Genomic DNA, 20,844 nt, shown 5'->3' on the forward strand with positions numbered 1-20,844 from the left:
TTGACTGGCAGGAGGCAAAGAGTGGCCTTTACTGATTGGCTGCCAGTAACTAGTGGAGATTATTGTCAGTACCACTTCTTTTCACATTATATGTCAGCGATTTGGATGGGTGGTACTGTTGATTTTATGGCCAAGTTTGTGAACGATACAAGGTAGGTGACGAGGCAGGTAGTGTTGAGGAAACAGGAAGTCTACAAAAGGATTTTGACAGATTATGAGAATGGGCAAAGAAGTGGTAGATGGAATACAGTGTATGGAAGTATATGATCATGCACTTTGGTAGAAGGAATAAAGGCGTGGACTATTTCCTGAATGAGGAACAAATTCAGAAATCAGTGGTGCAAAGGGAAAGAGAAGATCATTGGCTATCCACTACTGACGTTAAAAGACCTGTTCATCATCAGAGCGAGGAAAAGAGCTGGAAAAAATTACTGTTGACTCCACCCACCCTAGCAGTCACCTATTCACCAAATTGCCATCATAGAGACACTATAAGTCCATCACCACCAGGACTACCTGTCATCTCCGGAGCTTCTTTCCTGCAGCTATTCAGCTTCGCAACAAAACTCACTCTGTTGTGATACCCTAACTGTCCCTGCACAACATTCACTAAATACTCTTTCCTGCTTTTCTTGTTCTGTTGATAATTATTGATTCTGTTCAAATGTTCACAACTATTTTAGTTTTATTATTGATGTTTGCGCATGTGACTGTTCTGCTAATTGTTTATTGCTCACGGTGGTTTCCACTGCTTTCTTGTAAATTGTTGATTCTGCTTATATTGTCCTGCCATTTATGCACAATCAATTCTGGTGTGTTCACATACTAGCAATAAAATGATTCTGATTCTGAAATAATTAAGCAATAAATATTGAGAACATTTCTTGAAAATGAGTCCATAGTTTGTAGAATCAGCTCAGTGTTGGGGTGAGTGAAGTTATCCACTCTAGTTCAAGAGCTTGATGGTTGAGGAGTAATAGGTGTCCCTGAACTTGGTGGTGTAGGACTTGAGGCTCCTGTACCTCCTTCCTGATGGAAGCAGTGAGGAGGAAGCATGGTCTGGATGGTGGGGGTCGTTGATGATGCAAGCTGCTTTCCTGTGACAGCACTCGTTGTAAATATGCTCAATGGTGGACTGGTCTTCACATGTGATGGACTGGGCTTTATCCACTACTTTTTGTAGTTTTTCCTATTCAAGGGCATTGATGTTCCCATACCAGTTCATGATAAAACCAGTCAGGATACTTGCCACCACACATCTATAGAATTTTATCAATGAATCAGATAACGTGCCAAATTTGCACAAGTTTCTAAGAAAGTAGAGGTGCTACCTTGCCATCTTTGTAATGGCAGTTACATGCTGGACCCAGCACAGAGCCTCTGAAACTATAACAGCAAGGAACTTAAAGTTGCTGGCTCTCTCTGCTTCTGATCCCCCGATGAGGACTAGCTTACGGATCTCTGGTTTCCTCTCCTGCTGTCAACAATCAGCTGTTTGGATTTGCTGACATGAAGTAAAGGGTTGTAATGTGGCACCACAACATTTTGTTTGTTACTCTGGATTGCCAGCATCTGTAGAAACCTTAGTGTTTATGATGAGAAATAGAATCAGAATCAGGTTTATCATCACTGACTGATATATCGTGAATCACAGCTGAACCTTGTTGTAACATGCACGTGTTCTTGCAGTGATCAGCAGACAGAATCCTGAGCAGAGTCCCAGTAGCTTTCTCCTAATAGTGGCAATGCCAGTGGTTATATTTCTGATATGTCAGATCATTGACTCAGTATCATTCAGGATAAAGTGCAGGATGTTCTGGTTTCACTTTATCCAGTTGTGGTTTTGGAGCATACAATAATGGTCTTAAAGCAACAGTGGGGTTCACAGGGAAATATTTTGATTAAACAGGTTCAAAAATCTTGAACATGAGCTAGTTGCTGGCAATTTGGCATTTACTAACAATGGGCAATCCAGTTTGAATTTGTACAAGTAACGATAGTCAAACTCAAGGTATCACAGACCATCATTATACATCCCTAGATATCTACTCTGTGCTCTGCAGTTTTGTGGAAGGTCATCGAGCATTTGCTTTTTAAATAAGATTTCACGAGTTACTGTAATTTCAATCATTTGGTTTTGAAAGTAGATAATAATGCTCTCTGTTTTTAGATACCAGCTCTGATTATGTTGATTGTCACAGATGTTCCAGTTGATGTCGCACCTATGTTGCATTCTACTTGAGATAAGAAGATAGCTCTGTCACCCTGAGCAGTCACAGAGACCGGACAACAGCAGTTGGCTTTGACTTGATTTCAGGCCATTTGCTTGGCATTTTGTTGTTACTCTGCAGTTCCGTATTTATGTTAATGACACCATTACAACTGAGAAATTTTCTATCCTCCCTCCAAACACGAGCTGACCTTGTTAATTGGAGCGATTAAACGTTAGCATGCTACTGCTAAGATGCTTCAGCAGAGCCTTGGTTCTGTGTTTATTATTTGGAATCAGGAGCAAGGAGTGGGTGAGCATCCATCGCAAAATTCTGAAGTGCAAAATATCACTTTCTCCAAAGCAACTGGCCAAAGTGATTTATTTATGTGCACTTATTCATTTCTGGCTTAATTTCTTGTCTGTGATTTAGTTTGCAACACCTTGTCTTTGAGCAAGAAAGTTGTGAATTCGTGCTGCAGCCAGGTACTTGAATACAAAAATTCAGGGTAACTCCTAAATGCAAAACCAAGAGACTGCTGTACCCCTGAGGTGTTGTCAATCAGATGGCGAGGTCTTTCCCTCATGCATTTTGTACATCTCATTTATTACAGTAGATTCTGATTAATTGGACCATCAGTTAATCTGGGTAGCTCTTAAAAGAACAAAACTTAATGAATTTAGGGCGCTATGCCAATTGGGACAGGGGACTAGTGCTGAACAGTTTCTAGCTAGTGTCAGTCAGGTGCCCTTGTGTGAATGTTAGACACCACACCTTACTTAGATTAAACAGTTTATAAATACTGTCAGTTTCATCTATTTGAGCTGACAGTTGCCGATTCAAAAAGTAGTGATCTTTGATCATTTTGTTTTTTTATTTTGACTTTAAAACATTTCAGAATTTCAATCCAAAGAACATGGCTGCGTACACTTGACAAATTCCTCCATTGATAACGATTAGGGACTAATACACAGTTTTACAGTACTGTACTAATATTGGTAGTGTTCTAATTTGTTCTGTATTTCATTTAAATGCATAATTTGTTAATTAAATGATAGTTTGTCTTATACCTTTTGAACTATTTCTATGAAACTTCAGCTAATTGGGGCAGCTGCATATTTGTGCCTAAATATACTGGTCCTGGTGTGTCCCAATTAACCAGAATTTACAGTATTTGGAAAATCAGCTAAGTAATCCCAATATTTATTTCTCAGAATACCCCTGAAACTGATCATGTAGTGATTAATGCAGCTTGCCATGCATAAAGTAGTTCCTTTAGTTCCAATGTTGCAACAGTGAATACACATCATTGGCTAGAAAGTTCTCTGGGATGTCCTAACATCATGAATGGGGCTGCATTAATGCAGTTTTTTTTCTTCTCTTTCTTTTATTATCCTTGAACCTGAGGTATGAGTCTTTCAAGTCCACTTACATTATGATTTCATCAACTCCACAACTTGAAGCCTTGCCCGTGTGTGAATTTGTGGGAGTGTTGGAAGGAGTAAAGTCTCCATCAGACATTAATATTAATCATTAATATTAACATTAATCATTGGCCCTGCTCTTGTAATGTCAGAGGTCTCTAGTAACCCCATCTTTTAGCTCTCATCTAATGTAGCATTTGCAATGGTGTAATTCCCCAAATAATGAAGTGACCCGAGATGGGGAGGGCTTTCGTTGGTGTTCAGGTTGATGTTGAGAAATGAATTTATTAAAATGTCCATGATGGTTCCTGTTAAGCTTTTTTTCCCAAGGGAGGTGAATGAGGTAGTTTTTCTCCAGGATCTGACTTATGTGCACTTAATCATATCTTGGTTAGTTTTTTAAAAAATGATAACTAAAATACTCCAACTATGTCACAAGAATTCACAAATGATTGTAAAAAACATTGTTCATACTTACATTTTGATAGTAATGTTCTCCATTTTTGAGAAAGCTAATCTGTTAGTCAGTATAGCATCCCTTTTTTCGCAAAGGACTGACTTGGCAACATCACAAATGAAAAGTAAAAATGTTGCAATTGCTCAACCATTTGACAAGTACCATTATCTCCAGAGCAGTGCTTTGAAGCACGGAAGGTCTGTGAAGCAGGAGATAAGGTTGAAGTAGGTGGCAAAATGGTCCACTTACCTTTGTCTAACAAAGTTCAGCATTTTGCTTCTCTGGGAGGCCAAGATGTCGTCAAGGCTGGTTAAAAGCCAGGAATTCATATATACTTACCACCTGTAATCTTGATTTGACAATGTGTGAAAGTGAGCTACTGTCATTTATTTGGCAATATAGTGCAGATCGGCTTCAGTCCACCGCAGACACTGTGCCCATTTCTACTTTGGCTGGTTAAGGGCGCGCGCGCGCTCTCACACACACACACACACACACACAGTGAAGCAGCTGCATTCTTCAGTGAAGGATTAACTACTGGAAATTAACCTTCAAAGTGTAAACTTCATGTTGCTTTGTATGTAATTATATTTACACTGAGTTGATAGCAAGCAAACCTGGAGTGTTGTTGTACAGCAATGGTTGAGGGAGGGAGAGAGTACTCAGGCTAACACAAAAAAAATGAAGTAACAAAATAATTTCCAGTTTTCCTTTAATCCCTTGGTGAGTTTACCCTGCAAAATTGTTATGCAGAACTTGCTAGAGAGCTGTAAGACTAAATTTGAACATTAACAGCTTTTATTATTTCAAAAAAAAGTTGAAATAATATGAACAGTTCTGCAATTGTATTATTATCACATCATTCGTTCAGTGTAGGAATGCTGAGTATTTCAAATTGTAAGTGCGGCATGGGCAACATACTGGGGATAAAGAATATATTAAAATAATTCCCAATACAGCACATCAGTGGTGCCTCAATGTGTTGGTTCCCAGTGGACTTAAAACTGGAACAGTATTGTTCTACTTATTAGACATTCCACTGCAAGGAGGCTAGCGCTGCCAAGGGATTGTGGAAGGGATTAGTGATTAAGTCGTAACGTGCTAACCATCAGTGCTGGTTACTGCTTTGACAAGGAAGCTTCTCTAATCTGTGAAAGGACCACTGGGTTTCATTTATGAATAGATTACAAATCTCCAATCATGATACTGTAATAGTATGCAATAGCAGTATTTAATTTATCACCTTTGGAGCACGTACAGCAATCATTTACTTTGTGCCAAACATTTTTGCTCAGCAAGGTGGTAAATTTAGGGTGCCTGTTCAATTTCTGTATGCTAGTTTAAGTCTACAAGAGACAGGTGCTGACTGAAAATTCTTTTATAATGTCCCAAAAAGCACCGTAGTGCAATAAGGGCATTTTTCCATTCACCTTATTGAGTACTTGTGTTGTACCTATCATTACCAATATAGAAGGGGAAAAATCCTGTGTAGAGTTTATCATATTGCGAGCACCTCCCTATGAATACAGAGCAGTCACTGTTAAAGTAGATGGACATTCCAATCAGTTTTTCCCACAGCAAGATCTCATCTGCATCAATTGAATGAATAACCCAAGTATACAGAAAACCAAGTAAAGTTGTGTCGATTTTAAAATATTTGCATTGTGTTTACTTGTTTGTGTAGTCAGAGACTTAGTTTAGCAACATATTTGAAAGGTTCCTTCAATACTACATTAAAGTGTCAATTTAGGTTATCCATTCAAATTTATAGTCAAGTTAAATCACAACTCTTTGACAGCGTTACTCAAGAAGGCAGAACTGAAACTCAGTGTAAATAAGCATGTTCAGAGCAAACCACTGTCCAAAGCAGATTAACTTATTCTTGATGAAAGCTCTCAGCCCAAGGCATCAACTGTTTATTCCCTTCCATATATGCTGCCTGACTTGATGAGTTCCTTGGGAATTTTGTGTGTGTTGCTCAGGATTTTCAGCATCTGCAGAATCTCTTGCATTCATAACTTAATTTTAGAATTTGATCACCAATATTGCAAACCGAGTACCTGTAGGCATTATCTTTTGCCTTTCTACTTCCAAAGAAAGTGGGCAGTCATTGTTAATTTTGCCTTCAGTCAGATACTCAAGAATTGATAGGGCTGCATTAATGCTGTTTATAATGAAACACACATACTGAGTTTTTCAACATAAAAGCCCTCCAGTCCTGCCATAAATTGATTTGAAACTTCTGTTCCTTGTTTACAACTCTCTTTATGATCATTACACTCCTCATTTATCTAATACACAATGCCTTCCAAAATCAACTCACTACTCCAAACCTGGCATCTTATGTTTCCCTAATTTAACTGTATCACTTTTGATAGCCATATCTTCAAATCCTCAGGTCTTAAGTCCCAGCAGTCCTTCCATAACTTCTCCTCCTCTTTTTCTGTCCTTTAAAATTTTCCTTGAAGATTTAATGTTAATAGCATTTGGTTGTATTCTTAATGCAAATGTTTTACATTAAAATATTTTGTGAAATGATTTGACATTTTACTAAAATATAAATACAAGTTGTTATTGGTAATAAATTCTAAAGGACTAAACATGGGATCTTGAATTTGTTTTTCCATTTAGAGAGCGAGGCCAAGGAGGCCTGTGATTGGTTACGGGCAGCAGGTTTCCCACAATATGCACAGCTGTACGAAGGTGAGGCAAAGTTATTGAAGCTAACATACACTGTTGGATTAAACTACTATAGGAAAGAATTCCTTTTGAGTCATGTGGTAACTTCTAAATTTATGCCTTAAAGACACAAAGTATCTCATGTTACAATAAACATAGATCTTTCATTATAATTCATTCCATATCAAAACTATTCCTCCATGTTGATAGCAATTACTTTGTTCCCTGGGGAAAGCTTTAAAGTTCAGAGTACTTTTTTTAAAGAGTGCCTTGAATGTTATTTAATACCAGATGTTCAAAGTCGTAAAGATAGATTTTTAATCATGACTTCAATAAAGCCTTGTGCTTGTAAAGTATATTTTTGAATAACCAAAGGAAAGGTGGACTTAAGCAAAGATTAGGTGGGACACTTATGATAATCTTTTATTACAGAATTTAATTCTTGAAGAAAGATACATTGGAAAATATTTATGCATTTTATAAAGCAATATATTTTTTGTATTGCTGTCTTTACTGACACACAAGAAGCAATTTAATTCCATTTTTTCACATAACACACTACAAAGTTCTATTCCCTCACTACATGCAAAGGAGGCCTGGTAGGAGGGTTAACATATACAATAAACACAACAAATCCTGACAGTAAGTAGTTCAGGCAGCATCTGTGCTTCTTAGGAAAGGTCACAAACCTGAAACATTGACTCTGCCTGATCCACCTACTGCTTCCATATTTTCTGCCTTTTTTTTTTTCAGTTTTCCAGCATCTGCAGATTTTGATACTTACAGTAGGGAGCCTTCACCATACAACTAAGCTTTCCCATTTCCCTAGCTGGCAGTGTGGCTATATGCAGTCTTCCTCTCCTTTGCATGTTACTTGAGTGCACCCACCAGCATGAACTCCTGGATCTTGGAATGTGCTTATTGGTGACTTAGAGTCACAAGAGTGTCCTCTGCTAAATGACCAGATACACCACAGGGCCTCACCTACCACCCCACTAACCTCCACGTCTAGCACATAACTCTCTGTAACTTCCGCCATCTCCAATGGGATCCCACCACCAAGCACATCTTTCCCTTCCCACACTTTCCGCTTTCCACAGGGGTCAGTCCCGACTTGACTCCCTTACCCATTTGTCCCTCCTCATTGATCTCCCTCTTGGTAATTATTCTTGCAAGCAGAACAAGCGCCATACCTGCCCTACATCTCCTCCCTCACTACCATTCAGGGCCCCAAACAGTCCTTCCAGCTGAGGCAACACTTCACCTGTGAGTCTGTTGGGGCCATCTACTGCTTCCAGTGCTCCCAGTGTGGCCTAGTGTATATTGGTGAGACCCAGCGTAGATTGGGAAACCACTTCGCTGAGCACCTCTGCTCCATCCGCCAGAAAAAGTGGGATTTCCAGGTGGCTGTCCATTTCAATTCTACTTCCCATTCCCATTTCGACATGTCTGTCCATGGCCACACTCAGGTAGGCCACACATGGCCTCCTCTCCTCTGAGGCCACACTCAGGTTGGAGGAGCAACACCTTATATTCCATCTGGGTAGCCTCCAACTGAAAGGCATGAACATCAATTTGTCAAATTTCTGGTAATTGTCCAGCATCTCCCTCTAGTGCTCTTCTCCCCTTTTTTCCATGGTCTTCAACCCTCTCCTAACAGATCCCCCCTTCTCCCACCCTGTATCTCTTTCATCAATCAACTTTCCAGCTGTTTACTTCAACCCTCCCCTCTCCCAGTTTCACCTATCACCTTGTATGTCTTCATCCCCTCCCCCACCTTCTTACTCTGACTTCTCATCTTATTTTCCCCCCAGTCCTGATGAAGGGTCTCAGCCAGAAATGTCGATGATTTACTCTTTTCCTTAGATGCCACCTAGTCTGCTGAGTTCCTCCAGCATTTTGTGTGTGTTGTTTGGATTTCCAGCATCTGCAGATCTTCTCTTCTTTGAATGACAGGGCCTCTTCCACCACTAGATACAGTAAGCTCCCTGGCAAATCTTTCCACACGAGCCAAGGGACAAAAACCACTCCACAGCTTTAACCTGAAGTTATCACAACAGAAAGTATGATGACTTTCTTCATCCCCGCTGCACTTTCAAGCACATCTTCCTATAGATCTGAGGCCACAACTGTCAAGCAAGGGTGATGAAAGGAAGTCCTTCCTTACCATCTGTTGCACAATTCCAGCAGAAGAATGCTTTGTCAAATGGTGCCAATGATTTGGTCAGGAAAATGTCCAACCTGGTCTACTCTCTGCTGTCTTAGAACTCCAAGCACATATTTGAGTGTCCATTTCCCTCTGGCTTGGCCAATGAAGGGATTTTTCTTCCAGAACTTCACAACCAGAAGTAAGGATGGGCAGTGTGACTTCCTAGGAATCTTGTTAGTTAGGATGCAACTTAGATGTATAGCTTCCCAACTTGTGATTAGACACTTGGCTTTAGAAAAAATAAAGTTAATTATGTGTTTTGGTGAGGATGAGAAGAAATTTTTCATACATGTTTTCAATTGGGGAATGAAGAAATTATTGATTGATTATGGGAAGGAAGCCTATTTGTTTACAGGTTGTATAAAGAATGCCACTGCTGATGGCTAGAGAAACAAGACAACTAGAGAATCACAGGCACCGGGAAATTCCTGTGGTTATCATTACTCAGGGAATGCTTCCAAGGAAGCTTTCTTCTTGCACATATGAAGCAAACATCTGAATGATTCTGAAAGATAATGCACTCATTATGTAAAAAATAGTTAGGTTAGTTTTGGTGGTTTAAAATATTCCACTTCGCAAAAATCCTTATTTTTGTTCATCTTGCACGTTCTTTGTTGTTAGAATTCAGTCTTTCTATCGAAGTACTGAACTTTGAAGCAATCTCACATGACAAAAAAAAGGTCCCATAATAAGAATAAGCAAGAAAATACCACTGCGACTTGCTGTGCATTTAACAAGCACTGTGTTCTCACGCTACACTGGGATAATAGCATGCAACATTGGAGTGCTGGTTTGATCAACAGTATATGATAGAATTTCATTCAGGTTACTGCAAAACAAGCAAACTAATGTTGAATTCAAAACTCACCCAGATAATCTGTGAAACTGAATCCAATATATCTGGTAACTGTAGACTGGCACTACAGTGAAATTGTCATGAAACAGAAGGGCCAGAAATGCTAAAGAATTGTAAGCTTAGATCTAAAGCATGTTTGCATCAATGATCACTTTAACAAAATTGCTTCCTTTAACTCTGCATCTTGCCTTACCTCTCAGTTAATTCCTTACCTTTAAGTCGTTTTTAATTGAATCTTCACCTAAATGCCTCATTGGTAGGGCGCACTGTAGCATAGCAGTTAGCGTAACAATAATGCAGCACCAGCAATCATTGTTCAGGATTCAATTCCCATCACTGCCTGCAAAGAGTTTGTACGTTCTCCCCATGACGACATGGTTTTCCTCCGGGTGCTCTGGTTTCCTCCCACATTTCAAAGACATAAAGGTATGGTTTGTGCATTGTGGACATGATTTGTTGGTGCAGGAGTGTGGCAATACTTGTGGGTTGCCCAGACCAATCCTCGCTGATTTGATTTGACACAAGCAACCATTTCTCTGTATGTTTCGCTATACATGACAAATAAAGCTAATCTGATCTCATAATTATTGAAATGAAGATATTCTGTTCAAATTTTATAGGAAGGTAGTGTGAAGTTGTTTTTCCTTTTTGTAGAATTCAGATGAAAAGGCAGTTTTGTTTCATTAAAGAAACCTGGGTCTGATTGGTTTGAACTATTCTTTAATGCAAGCATCTGTCTTGACTGCACCACAGATTTGCTGTTTCCTATTGATATTTCTTCAGTGAAGAGGGACCATGATTTCCTGGACCGGGATGCAATTGAATCTCTTTGCAGGTAGGCATCCATTCCATCCATCCCACCAGTCTGCTATGCGACAGGCTGCTTCCTGATATATGAAATCTAACATTTAATCTCTACCACTGCACCTCTCCCTCCCTCCCCCACCTCTCAAAGACTCCGTTCTGCTTTATATCAGCTAATGTTGATACTTACCCTATTCTCTTCATCTCTAGCCAGAACTGAAAGGATTGTTGATCTCTGGTGATTGTATGGAACCATTAACTCAGAGCAGTAACAGCAGATGTCACTAGAGCCATTGTATAGTAAGAAACACAAGATATGGCTAAAGGCCTATCAGTTTATTAACCTTTCCCAAATTATAGGGGTAAAATGGTGCCTCTCCAGGATTCTGTGGTGAAACCAATATAACTAATGTCTGTGATAGGAGATTTTATCAAAAATGTGGCTACTATTTACACTCATACTGTCTTGTCCCCAATATCAGATATTGGTGAGATCCTTTTGTTTTAATGTCAAAATGCAGCAGAAAACGTTGAGCTTTTCTCCTGATTTAATGGTTCTGTCAAAAGATTAGCCAGACAGATCACAAAGATGAAGCACTTGGATACATTGTAACATTTTATAAGAGAAAATGATGCCGTTGATAAAGGAATAGTTCTGTGTGTGTTGTCTACCTGACTCTGAGGAGAATTTGCCACATTGGAACAGTGCCGTCTGTTTGTTTACCTTTCAAGCTGCCGCCTCCATCACTACAGCTACTTACTTGGCTTATCTGTTGCAGCTGTCAGGAGGCTTGTACAGACGTCAGTGCTCGACAAAATGATTATCAAAGGCATTCTTTTTCGGCAGATTGTTCATATTTTTATTTCCCACATCAAAGCAAGCAGGCCTCCAAAGGAGTGTGATTGCTCAGAACAAGGAGACGTTTAGCACAAGTCAGCAAAGAGGAATTACTTCTAGTTTTCACTGCATAAAAAATGAACATAAAATGCTTAAATTTTCATAGTGGCAAGGAGCATTTGATACTCTGCTCCTCACCTGAAATAGGAACTCATCTAAAAAAAGAGTAACGTGGCTACAAATCATATATGGAAGTCGACAGGATGCAATTGGAGCCATTTGAAAGTGAGATTATCCACAACAGGCCTGTACATCTGGATGCAGTTAGTTTCTAATTCATTCACTTTGAAAACTTGAAAGGGCTTGGGGATGTGGTGCAATGGAAAGGGAGGCTTGTGCAAGAACAGTACAAAGGTATGGATTTACACAAGTGGATCAGCTAACAGGTACAGTGTTCACACAAAGCCAGACTAAAGGCTAACAACCATAGTGTAAAATACCATCAAAAGTTAAAGGGATAATGGACAAGCTAAGTTCGATCAGGAAGGAACTCTTGCATGTCATCCAGCTTGCTTAAAATATATATGAATGTTATTTGGGGAGAACTGAGGGGGGATTAAGTTAGGAGTTCTGCAGTCTTGAATTGGCAGGAAGAAGTGCACTAGAGTTGAAAACTGTGGTGTGAATCACAATCTCAATGCTTGCAAAAGAGAAGAAACCTGTATTATATTTCATGATTCTAATGTTAGTTTTGCTAAGTATTTTGGTGATATCATCAACTTTTTTTTTGGAGATAGATGATTTGTATTATAATGTACTTTAACAAAGCATTGATTCTAAATGAAATTGAGATTTCATTTCTTTCAAAAATAAGTATGCACACATTCCACGGAGTTACCAAGGGCCTGTGTGAGGGCTGTCCTGCAATCTGGTTTGTGCATCTTCCTTACTGTTCTTCTTTCCCTGCAGCTTTGTGATTATCCAGTGGGGATAAAGGATACTAATTGGAGCCTTTCTCACACACATTTTGATGTAGATGGGCTAAACAAGAAACTGGTAGCGCATATTCATGGAGCAGGGAATGTCTGAGGGGAGGCTGGGGGAAGATCTGTCACTTGGTTCGGCTTATCAATAATCCATCTACTTTTCCTTCTTTTTAGACGATTGAACACCCTTAACAAATGTGCTGTGATGAAACTTGAAATAAGCCCACAGAGAAAAAGGGTAAGTTTAATCTTGTACGAAGTGCTTTCTAAGAGGATGCTCTAGAAATGTTAGGCCTTACAAGAATCAACACATCCAAACTGCTGGAGGAACTCAGCAGGTCAGACAGCATCTATAGAAATGAATAGACAGTCAATGCTTTGGGCCGAGGCCCTTCATCGTGACTGGAAAGGAAGGGGTAAGAAACCAAAATAAGAAGGTGGGGGAGGAGAAAGATTACAAATTATAAAGTGATAGGTGAAACCAGGTAGGTGGGGATGGGGGGATAAAACAAGAAGCTAGGAGGTGTTAGGTAGAAAAAGTAAAGGGCTGGAGAAGAAGGAATCTGATAGGAGAGGAGAGTCACTCATGGGAGAAAGGGAATGAGGAGGGACACCAAAGGGAGGTGGTAGGCAGGTGAGGAAAAGAGTTAAGAGGGCACCCACAGTGGTCAATCAACAGTTTCTCTTTTAGCTCCTCACACTTTCTCTAAATTCAAAGGTGTAGCCATGGGCACCTACATGGGTCCCAGCTAAGCCCACCTTTTTTTTGGCTACACGGATCAGTCCACATTCCAAGCCTTCCCCGATAATGCTACCCAAATCTCTCTGCACTACATTGACGACTGCATTGGTGTTGCTTCATGCACCTATGCTGAGCTCATTCACTTTGCCCTTAAATTCATGTGAACAAATGCCGAACATTTCTCCTCTACAGTGGCAGTGTAGCAGATTGGGGGGCAGTCATCAGTTTTATCGGTCTACCTCATGGATTGGGGAACCTAAGGAAAGGGGGCATATATTTAATGCATTGCAGAAGAATAATAACTTTAGATACATTTATAAGCTACGTGGTTAGAATAGTCTATAACTGGATCCAGGATGAAATTTTGGTGGATTAGATCATTAGGTGAATTGGGGAATGAACTGGATTTATTGTTTATGCTCCAGTGTTTGCTTTCCTTGTATCACCTAGTTGTTTCTCCAGAATTTTGTATACCAAAATGTATTGCCAAAAATGTCTTCTTAATTATTACATTTTCACAAATGACTGCCTTCTGCTCAACCTATTCCCAGTGAGTGCCCCTTTCTCTGTAATGGTTCACCTCTGTTTCTGGGACACTGGTCTACTGTGCCATACATTCCAGTTGCATTACTCCTGCCTTCAATCTATTAATTCAATTGCAAGCTAATAATACTGGCATTCAGTGGGCCAAAGGAATGAGACCCTTTGTGACTTGTGCATGAGTACGGGGTAGAGATTTTTTGCTCATTCTTTTTGCTGCCGTCTTGCCTCAAATAGGAATGTATGTCAGTATGCTTGGACCATGCTTAGAAATTCTTACCTCTCTGTCTTCTCTTGTCAGATTATAGTATTTAGTCATCAACTAGCTACTGTGATTTTGAGATTGGGGGAGATAAAAGATCACATAGGTATTTGCTTCTGTAAATATAGTTTTGTAAAACAAGTGTACTACATGGAGTAATCTCAACTACCATCTAGCTTCGGTACATAGAGAATCTGAGATCAAAGCTCCGACTCAACTTAAGGTCCTCATTTCTTGTTACGCAATGTAAACATCAATAAAGGATAGTCTCAGAAAAAAGAATGTGCAGCTCTTGCAGTTCTGTTTACTGGACGTGACATTACTCAAATACTTTGTGCTATAAAAGCCTTCAGTATTCAATGAAAATTTTACAAAAGGAATAATCGCATGGTTGTGCTACTCACAGTGCTGTATTTAAAAGCTAGAGAAATTCCTAGAAACATAAGGACATACTGTATTTGTCAAAAATATTCTATAAACTTAAGAACCATATTTTTTTTATATTCAGTACTACACAAATGATTTGTCAACCTTCAGATTAATAAATGCTATGATTCTTGAAAATAAATCCATTGTGAATTGGAGGCTTAATTTAGTAAATTCTTTGTGATAATAGAATATCAGTGCTTAATATAATAACAAATAGTAATAATATCAATTAACTTTATAAAATTACCAAGTTATTTATTCTAAGAAGAATGTATAGAAACATATCAACATGTATTAATAGCTCTTTTAGTCTAAAATAATCATTGGAAAGTAATTATATTTCATTTTCCAAAGGTAAAATGCCAGTTTACTCTTGAAGTGACTGTAACTCTTCGACATTTATTAGTGACTGACACAAACTTAAAGTTTTTTCATTCTGGGGTGCAGCCTTTTAGTCTATAACATAAGTTTTGTCTCAGTCTTTCATCAGTAAACTAATAATCATGAAAATTGAAAAGAAAACTGTCAAGATCGACTACTTTAACACTTAAGCAAAGTATAAATTCTTAATTATGTCACTATGCTAATAAGTCGCCATATAGTTTATATTGTCTGACTTCATAATCTTTGGTGCTTGATGTCTGAGAACGGTAATTAAGCAGAGAGTTAAATTACAGAGCAGATCTGAAACTCCCCAGGTTAGCTTTGCAATGTCATCTGTAAAAAGGCAACAGGGGAGGACCCCAGGGCACTAACTGTTGAGATTTAATGGCCCTGTGTCGCCATCTCATTAGTCACAGTTTGGAGAAACACAAGTCCTGAGTCAAGCGGAATAGACAAAATTGGATAAGGCTCCAATGTAAGTATGTCATTACCATTAGGGGAATTGTAATCCAAACTTCTTTTATAAGATACCCATTAGAAAGGTCTTGCCTGTTTTGTGAAACAGCACCCAATACATGTCGTCTAATTGGCATTCGTTAGCGATGACAAATATCTTTTCACTATTTGTCAGAAGTATGGCTAACATCAGAAGTAAAAATGTTAAGTTTCCTATCAATAATATAGGCTTCAGCAAATAACCTCATTTACTCATCACAGATGCAAATGTAACTTACAATACCAGCATAAAACAAAAAACCTGAGTTGACCATTCAGGTCCAGAAATATAAGTCTGCAATTTTATGCAGATTCTTTTAATGAAAACCAGTTATTCACTGTCTTATCTCCACAGATATTTAGGAACAGGAGTTTTCTGAGACCTGCTGTACTTTCACTCTGAATTAAATGGGTCTTGTGAAGCAACATTAGCAAACAGGAAATTCCAAGTTTAGGTGTTCGGAAACAAGATGCAGTCATAAGAAATGTAGGGAGAGGATCTGTTTGATTTTTCAGCAAGCATTCATCACTCTGCACCAAATCACTTTAATTATTAATGTATCCTTAAGTCTATGATTATAATTTGAAGTGTATCTTATTTGTGTACATAAGAAAACAGATCCTTTTACCCAGCTCATCTAAGATTGCCATCTAATATAGTCCCAAGTTCCTGTGTTTGACCCATATCCCTGGCGTCAGTGCTCAGAGTTCAATTCCGGCATCGTCTGTAAGGAGTTTATATTTTCTCCCTGTGACTGTGTGTGTTTCCTCCCACAGTGCAAAGCCATACTAGTTAGGAGATTAATTGCTCATTGTAAATTGACCTGTGATTATGTTAGGTTTAAAAAGGTGGATTGCTGAGCAGTGTGACACATTGGGCCAAAAGGACATGTTCTGTGCTGTACCTTGAAATAAATACGTAAACCGTTCCTATCCATGTACCTGTGCTGGTATCTAATAGCTTATGCTTTCTTACAGAGTGAAGATTCAGATGAAGATGAGCCTTGTGCTATCAGTGGCAGATGGACTTTTCAGAGGGACAGCAAACGATGGTCACGGTTAGAAGAATTTGATGTTTTCCCACCAGAAGAGGTGACAAATGTCATCTCTAGTGATGAAGTTTTGTTGAAGAACGCAGTGAGTCATGAAAGTGTACTGACTGATCTAAGTGAGCGGCAGGAAGTGGCATCGATTCACAGTGCCAGTAGCACAGGGAGCAGCGGCACAAACTTGCAGAAGGATGTGGAGGCCAAACGGACAAATTCTGAGATAAGCGTAATTTCCTCAGGGAACTCTACTACAAATGAAGACTCGTTCAGCAACCTCCCTTCACCAACAGATGTCTCCAGTTTTACCTTTAGTGCAAAAGCTGAAAGGAACACAAAATCCAAGGCTAAGAGCTTCTTGAAGAGAATGGAGAGCCTACGCATTAAAAGTTCTCACAGCAAAAAGAAACTTTCTTCAAAAAATAGCCTGGTCATCAGTGGACCTGTGCTCCAAGAAGGTATTGATGAGGAAAAATTGAAACGCCTGAACTGCATTGAGATACCTACACTCAATGGCAACAATGCCAATGCTTCTATGACACAAAATCAGAGTGTTTCTTATTCTACGCAAACCAGTAGCAGCAGCAGCCAATCAGAGACCAGTAGTGCAGTTAGCACACCCAGCCCCATCACCAGAACTCGCAGCCGTGGCTCCTGCAATAAGCGAAGTGGAATGTATTTAGAGGGCTTTGATCCTTTCAGTCAGTCAATGCTGAATGAGATCAGACAGCAAAATCTAAAGAATCAGAAGAGGATGGAAGAGGACATTATCTTCTACATTCCTGAGGATCACAAGCCAGGCACCTTTCCTAAAGCACTTTCAAATGGCAACTCTTACCACACTGATGGCTCTTCTGTAAACTGGCGACATGGGAGTTTTCAAGGACACAGACACAGAAGCTTGACCAGGGAGAGCAGCACTGACAGCTCAAAAGAGTCCAACTTTGGACGGAGGCGGAATTCATGTAGCTCACAAGGCAGCCGTCTCAGTATCTATGACAATGTACCAGGGTCCCACCTTTACTCCAGCACTGGAGACCTAGCAGATCTAGGGAACGAGGAGGACATTTTCCCAGAACTGGATGACATTCTACACCATGTCAATGGACTACAAAGGATAGTAAACCAGTGGTCAGAAAAACTCTCTGATGAGGGGGACTCAGACTCCGCAATGGATTCAATTTCTCCCTGCCCTTCTTCCCCCAAACAAATACACCTGGATATTGAAAATGGCCGGGCCTCACCTAATGCTATTGATAGCACTGGGAACTTCATTAATGATGCAGAGGAGCAGCCTGTGATCCAGGAGAGGAGGGATTCAGGTGTTGGTGCATCTCTCACAAGATCAAACAGGTCAGTAAAGCTATTTGTACTTAACAGTGGGCAAGCAAGCGGTTACATCATCCAATATAAACTCAGCTTTGGAGTCTCACTAGGCAAGTGACAGTTTTCCCTTCCTACAGGGCAACAATTTCAGGAACCTCAAAACAGAGAGATCTAAACAATCTGTGAATCCCTAAATTTGCAAAGTACTGGACCTTCTTTTCAAAGCACAGAGATGTTTCATTAACCTAAAAGATAAAAAAGTATTTCTGTTAATATTTATAGTGATAGTCTTTCACATCTGTGAAAACCACCTTCCTATTACTATATCCGTTTTCAGCGTTTTGTGAACAGTAAATCCCCAGCAGTTTTTCTCATACCTGCTTTGTACCTAGTTCTGCACGCTAAGTAGAACGCGTCAGCATACAGTTTTGTCTCTTTGTCTTGGTGCAGCAACAATAATTTGAAATGCCACAAATCTAAAATATATCTAACTGCTAGAAGTCTTCTGCAGGTCAGGCTACATTTGTACCAGGGTGTCTTCAACCTGAAGCGTTTATTTTGTTTCTCTTCCCACTTGTAGTGGACCTGCTGAGTATTTCCAGCATTTTCTCTTTCTATTGATTTCTAAAAATTTGGGTGTCAGCAGAGACATGGCAGTGGGCAGGTACGTAGTGGGATTTGAGATGAGAAATGATCAGTGAGTGTAAAGAGTGAACAGTGTTAGTTGTATACAGCAGAAGGATTCTGGAGTACTGGTGGACAACTCATTGAAACCTTCACCATAGCATCTTACCACAGCAAAACAAAGGACGATCAGAGACCAGGAGTTTCATTATGGTAGAAGGTGAGGTTTTGGAAGTCCAAAATGGAGGTTTAAATTATCATCGCATATATAAGGGAATTATAAGGACCATATGTTGGAAAGCAACTATCAAGAATTTTCAGGAATTGTGCATTTTCAAAATGTTAAACTATGGGACTGACCAGATGCACAACAATGGTACTTTTTTGTCAGTATCTTTTCTCTCCTAGTGGACAGTGTATAGATCTCCAAAGCAGATTAAGGAAGTAGTTAATCCCAATCAAAATAAACAAGTTTTAAGGCATGGTCTAGAAATGTACTTTCAGATAAAGTGATAAAAGCAGTAATGGATAACGGTAAGACTATATTGAGAATAAGGCCAAATTTTATTTTGTAGCTTTGGTTCCAGAGCCCCAACACTTATCTCCTGCAGTAATCTGCTTTTTAGCAATGCCTGGAATATTTAGTAATTTTTTGTTTCTGACGTAATACAGAAATAACATTACTGTCTTTAAAATGTTACTTCCATAGTTTGGAAATCTTATTTATCCTTATGAATAATTATATAAATAGGTCCTGCCTGCTAACATACAAAATTCATCATACTTGATTTACTTACCTTTATCTTTTAATTAAACAGGCGACAGAGACTACGATGGGGCAGTTTCCAGATATCTCACAGGCCGAGTTTAAATTCAGCCTCTTTGCAGATTAACAGCCAGTCGGTTGCACAAATGAACCTGCTCCAGAAATTCTCTCTGTTGAAGCTAACTGCGCTGATGGAGAAATACTCACCTTCGAACAAGCATGGATTTAATTGGTGAGTGTCGTGTAATAGAGATGAAATGAGAAATTGTAGATGGATTTCTTAAGTGATCATCTGTTGCCATCTTGACAGCTTCTGTTTATCAAAGTCTATCTGTCATCAGGACATCGAGCTTTGTGCTGCAAAAAACACAGGGTGAGACTGGTCATCAGTGATGAATGTCCACCAGAACTAGTTCTTGATTGTGTTATTAGTAAAAAAAAATTAAAGAATAAATACATTTCATTAGTTACTGGTTGAAAATGTAAAATATCTTAACATGGTAAACCAATTATCTCTACGATACTTTGTATCATTAGACTCTGTGATCAGGATCAGAGGAAGGTGCATTATTGTGCAATTATAATCCTGCTGGCATTGTATTTGCTAAAAAGTCAGATCATCGTACACTGTGTAAAGAAGTGAGTTTCTGCAAACCTTCTCCTATGTCCCCTCCTTATCTTCAGCAGGAATCTCAGAAACCTGGGAAAACCACAGAAATAACATTTGTGTTTTTCCCATCTTTCAGTGGCTCTTCTATTGAAGAGGAATAGACACTGACAAATAGACACTTGTGATCACACTTTTATCATCACCATCCTCTGCACGAGAAGCCAGAATGATAATGGGCAACTGTTGTTTTGCATCTTCCCTTGGATCACTGTGCGATTGATGGATTAGCAGGCTGATAAGCAGACTGAAGTCCATCAGCATCACTTCTTCCACTTGACTAGAATTTCATATTAAATCTGAGATTGGGGGTTATTAAAGGCTATGGTGATAAAGAGGAGGATATACCGTATTTAAAAGATACCGAACCTACCCTTTCTCACCACTATGACCCCTCCCTTTAACAACAAGTGCTTCAGTAATCTTATTCCAGTTAATTGCTTACCCAGTTTTTCATGACCAATGAAAAATGATAACCTTGTTTCCCACTGCTTTTCCTGTGCTGGTGTAATTTTTTATGATGCTCAACAATACTCTCATTGACTAAACTTTTCTAAAAATTATTAATGACTTCAAGTCATCTTGCTTCTTCATCAACAGTAGCACTTTGTATCTATAACTAAAAGATGCCCAATGTCTTTCTTACTTTTCTTGGGGGTTCCATATGTGTTTCACTGCTTACACTTAAACACAATGGTATATCCTCAGTCAGCTGTTGCTGTATTTGGTATTGAAAGAGTGCATGAAACGTAAAAGATATAAATGTTTCAGCATTGTTCCTCATTGTACTTTCATTCCCATTGACACTATGAATTTTCGCCTTTGTCTCACAAAAGTCTCGTAAAAGTCAATGGGCCTTCTGGCCCTCTCGAGACTGAAAGAAACCGAGCTCCGGTTACACAAAACATACATTGTCAGCTTAGCCATTCCGCATAGGGTTTCGCAAAGCAGCATCATTGAGGGTGGTGGGATATTGAGTTTCGTTTTGCCTTGGATACAAATCAAACAAAGATCATTTATTCTTTTTGCCTGAGGCTCAGTGCTATTGTTGATTACAGGACACAGAGGTGGTGTGGTCACCCGGCCTTTCTGCTTGTTTG

At 39.3% G+C, this 20,844-nt stretch overlaps 1 protein-coding gene across 4 annotated transcripts in view; it reads left to right on the forward strand.

Moving 5' to 3' along the window:
* The window catches only part of dlc1 (DLC1 Rho GTPase activating protein), a 459,645-nt gene that overhangs the window by 422,512 nt on the left and 16,289 nt on the right, over window positions 1-20,844 (forward strand). For 3 of the 4 annotated variants that reach the window (XM_073064603.1, XM_073064602.1, XM_073064604.1), the window contains 5 exons: window positions 6,723-6,794; window positions 10,589-10,670; window positions 12,638-12,701; window positions 16,294-17,714; window positions 19,130-19,309. In XM_073064603.1, the coding sequence (XP_072920704.1) occupies window positions 6,723-6,794; window positions 10,589-10,670; window positions 12,638-12,701; window positions 16,294-17,714; window positions 19,130-19,309 (1,819 nt within the window). The remainder of the gene's footprint in view (window positions 1-6,722; window positions 6,795-10,588; window positions 10,671-12,637; window positions 12,702-16,293; window positions 17,715-19,129; window positions 19,310-20,844) is intronic. The other variant, XM_073064605.1, reaches the window with a different exon arrangement.

This window comes from Hemitrygon akajei, chromosome 13 (genome assembly GCF_048418815.1).
Source record: "Hemitrygon akajei chromosome 13, sHemAka1.3, whole genome shotgun sequence".
NCBI classification, from domain to species: Eukaryota; Metazoa; Chordata; class Chondrichthyes; order Myliobatiformes; family Dasyatidae; genus Hemitrygon; species Hemitrygon akajei.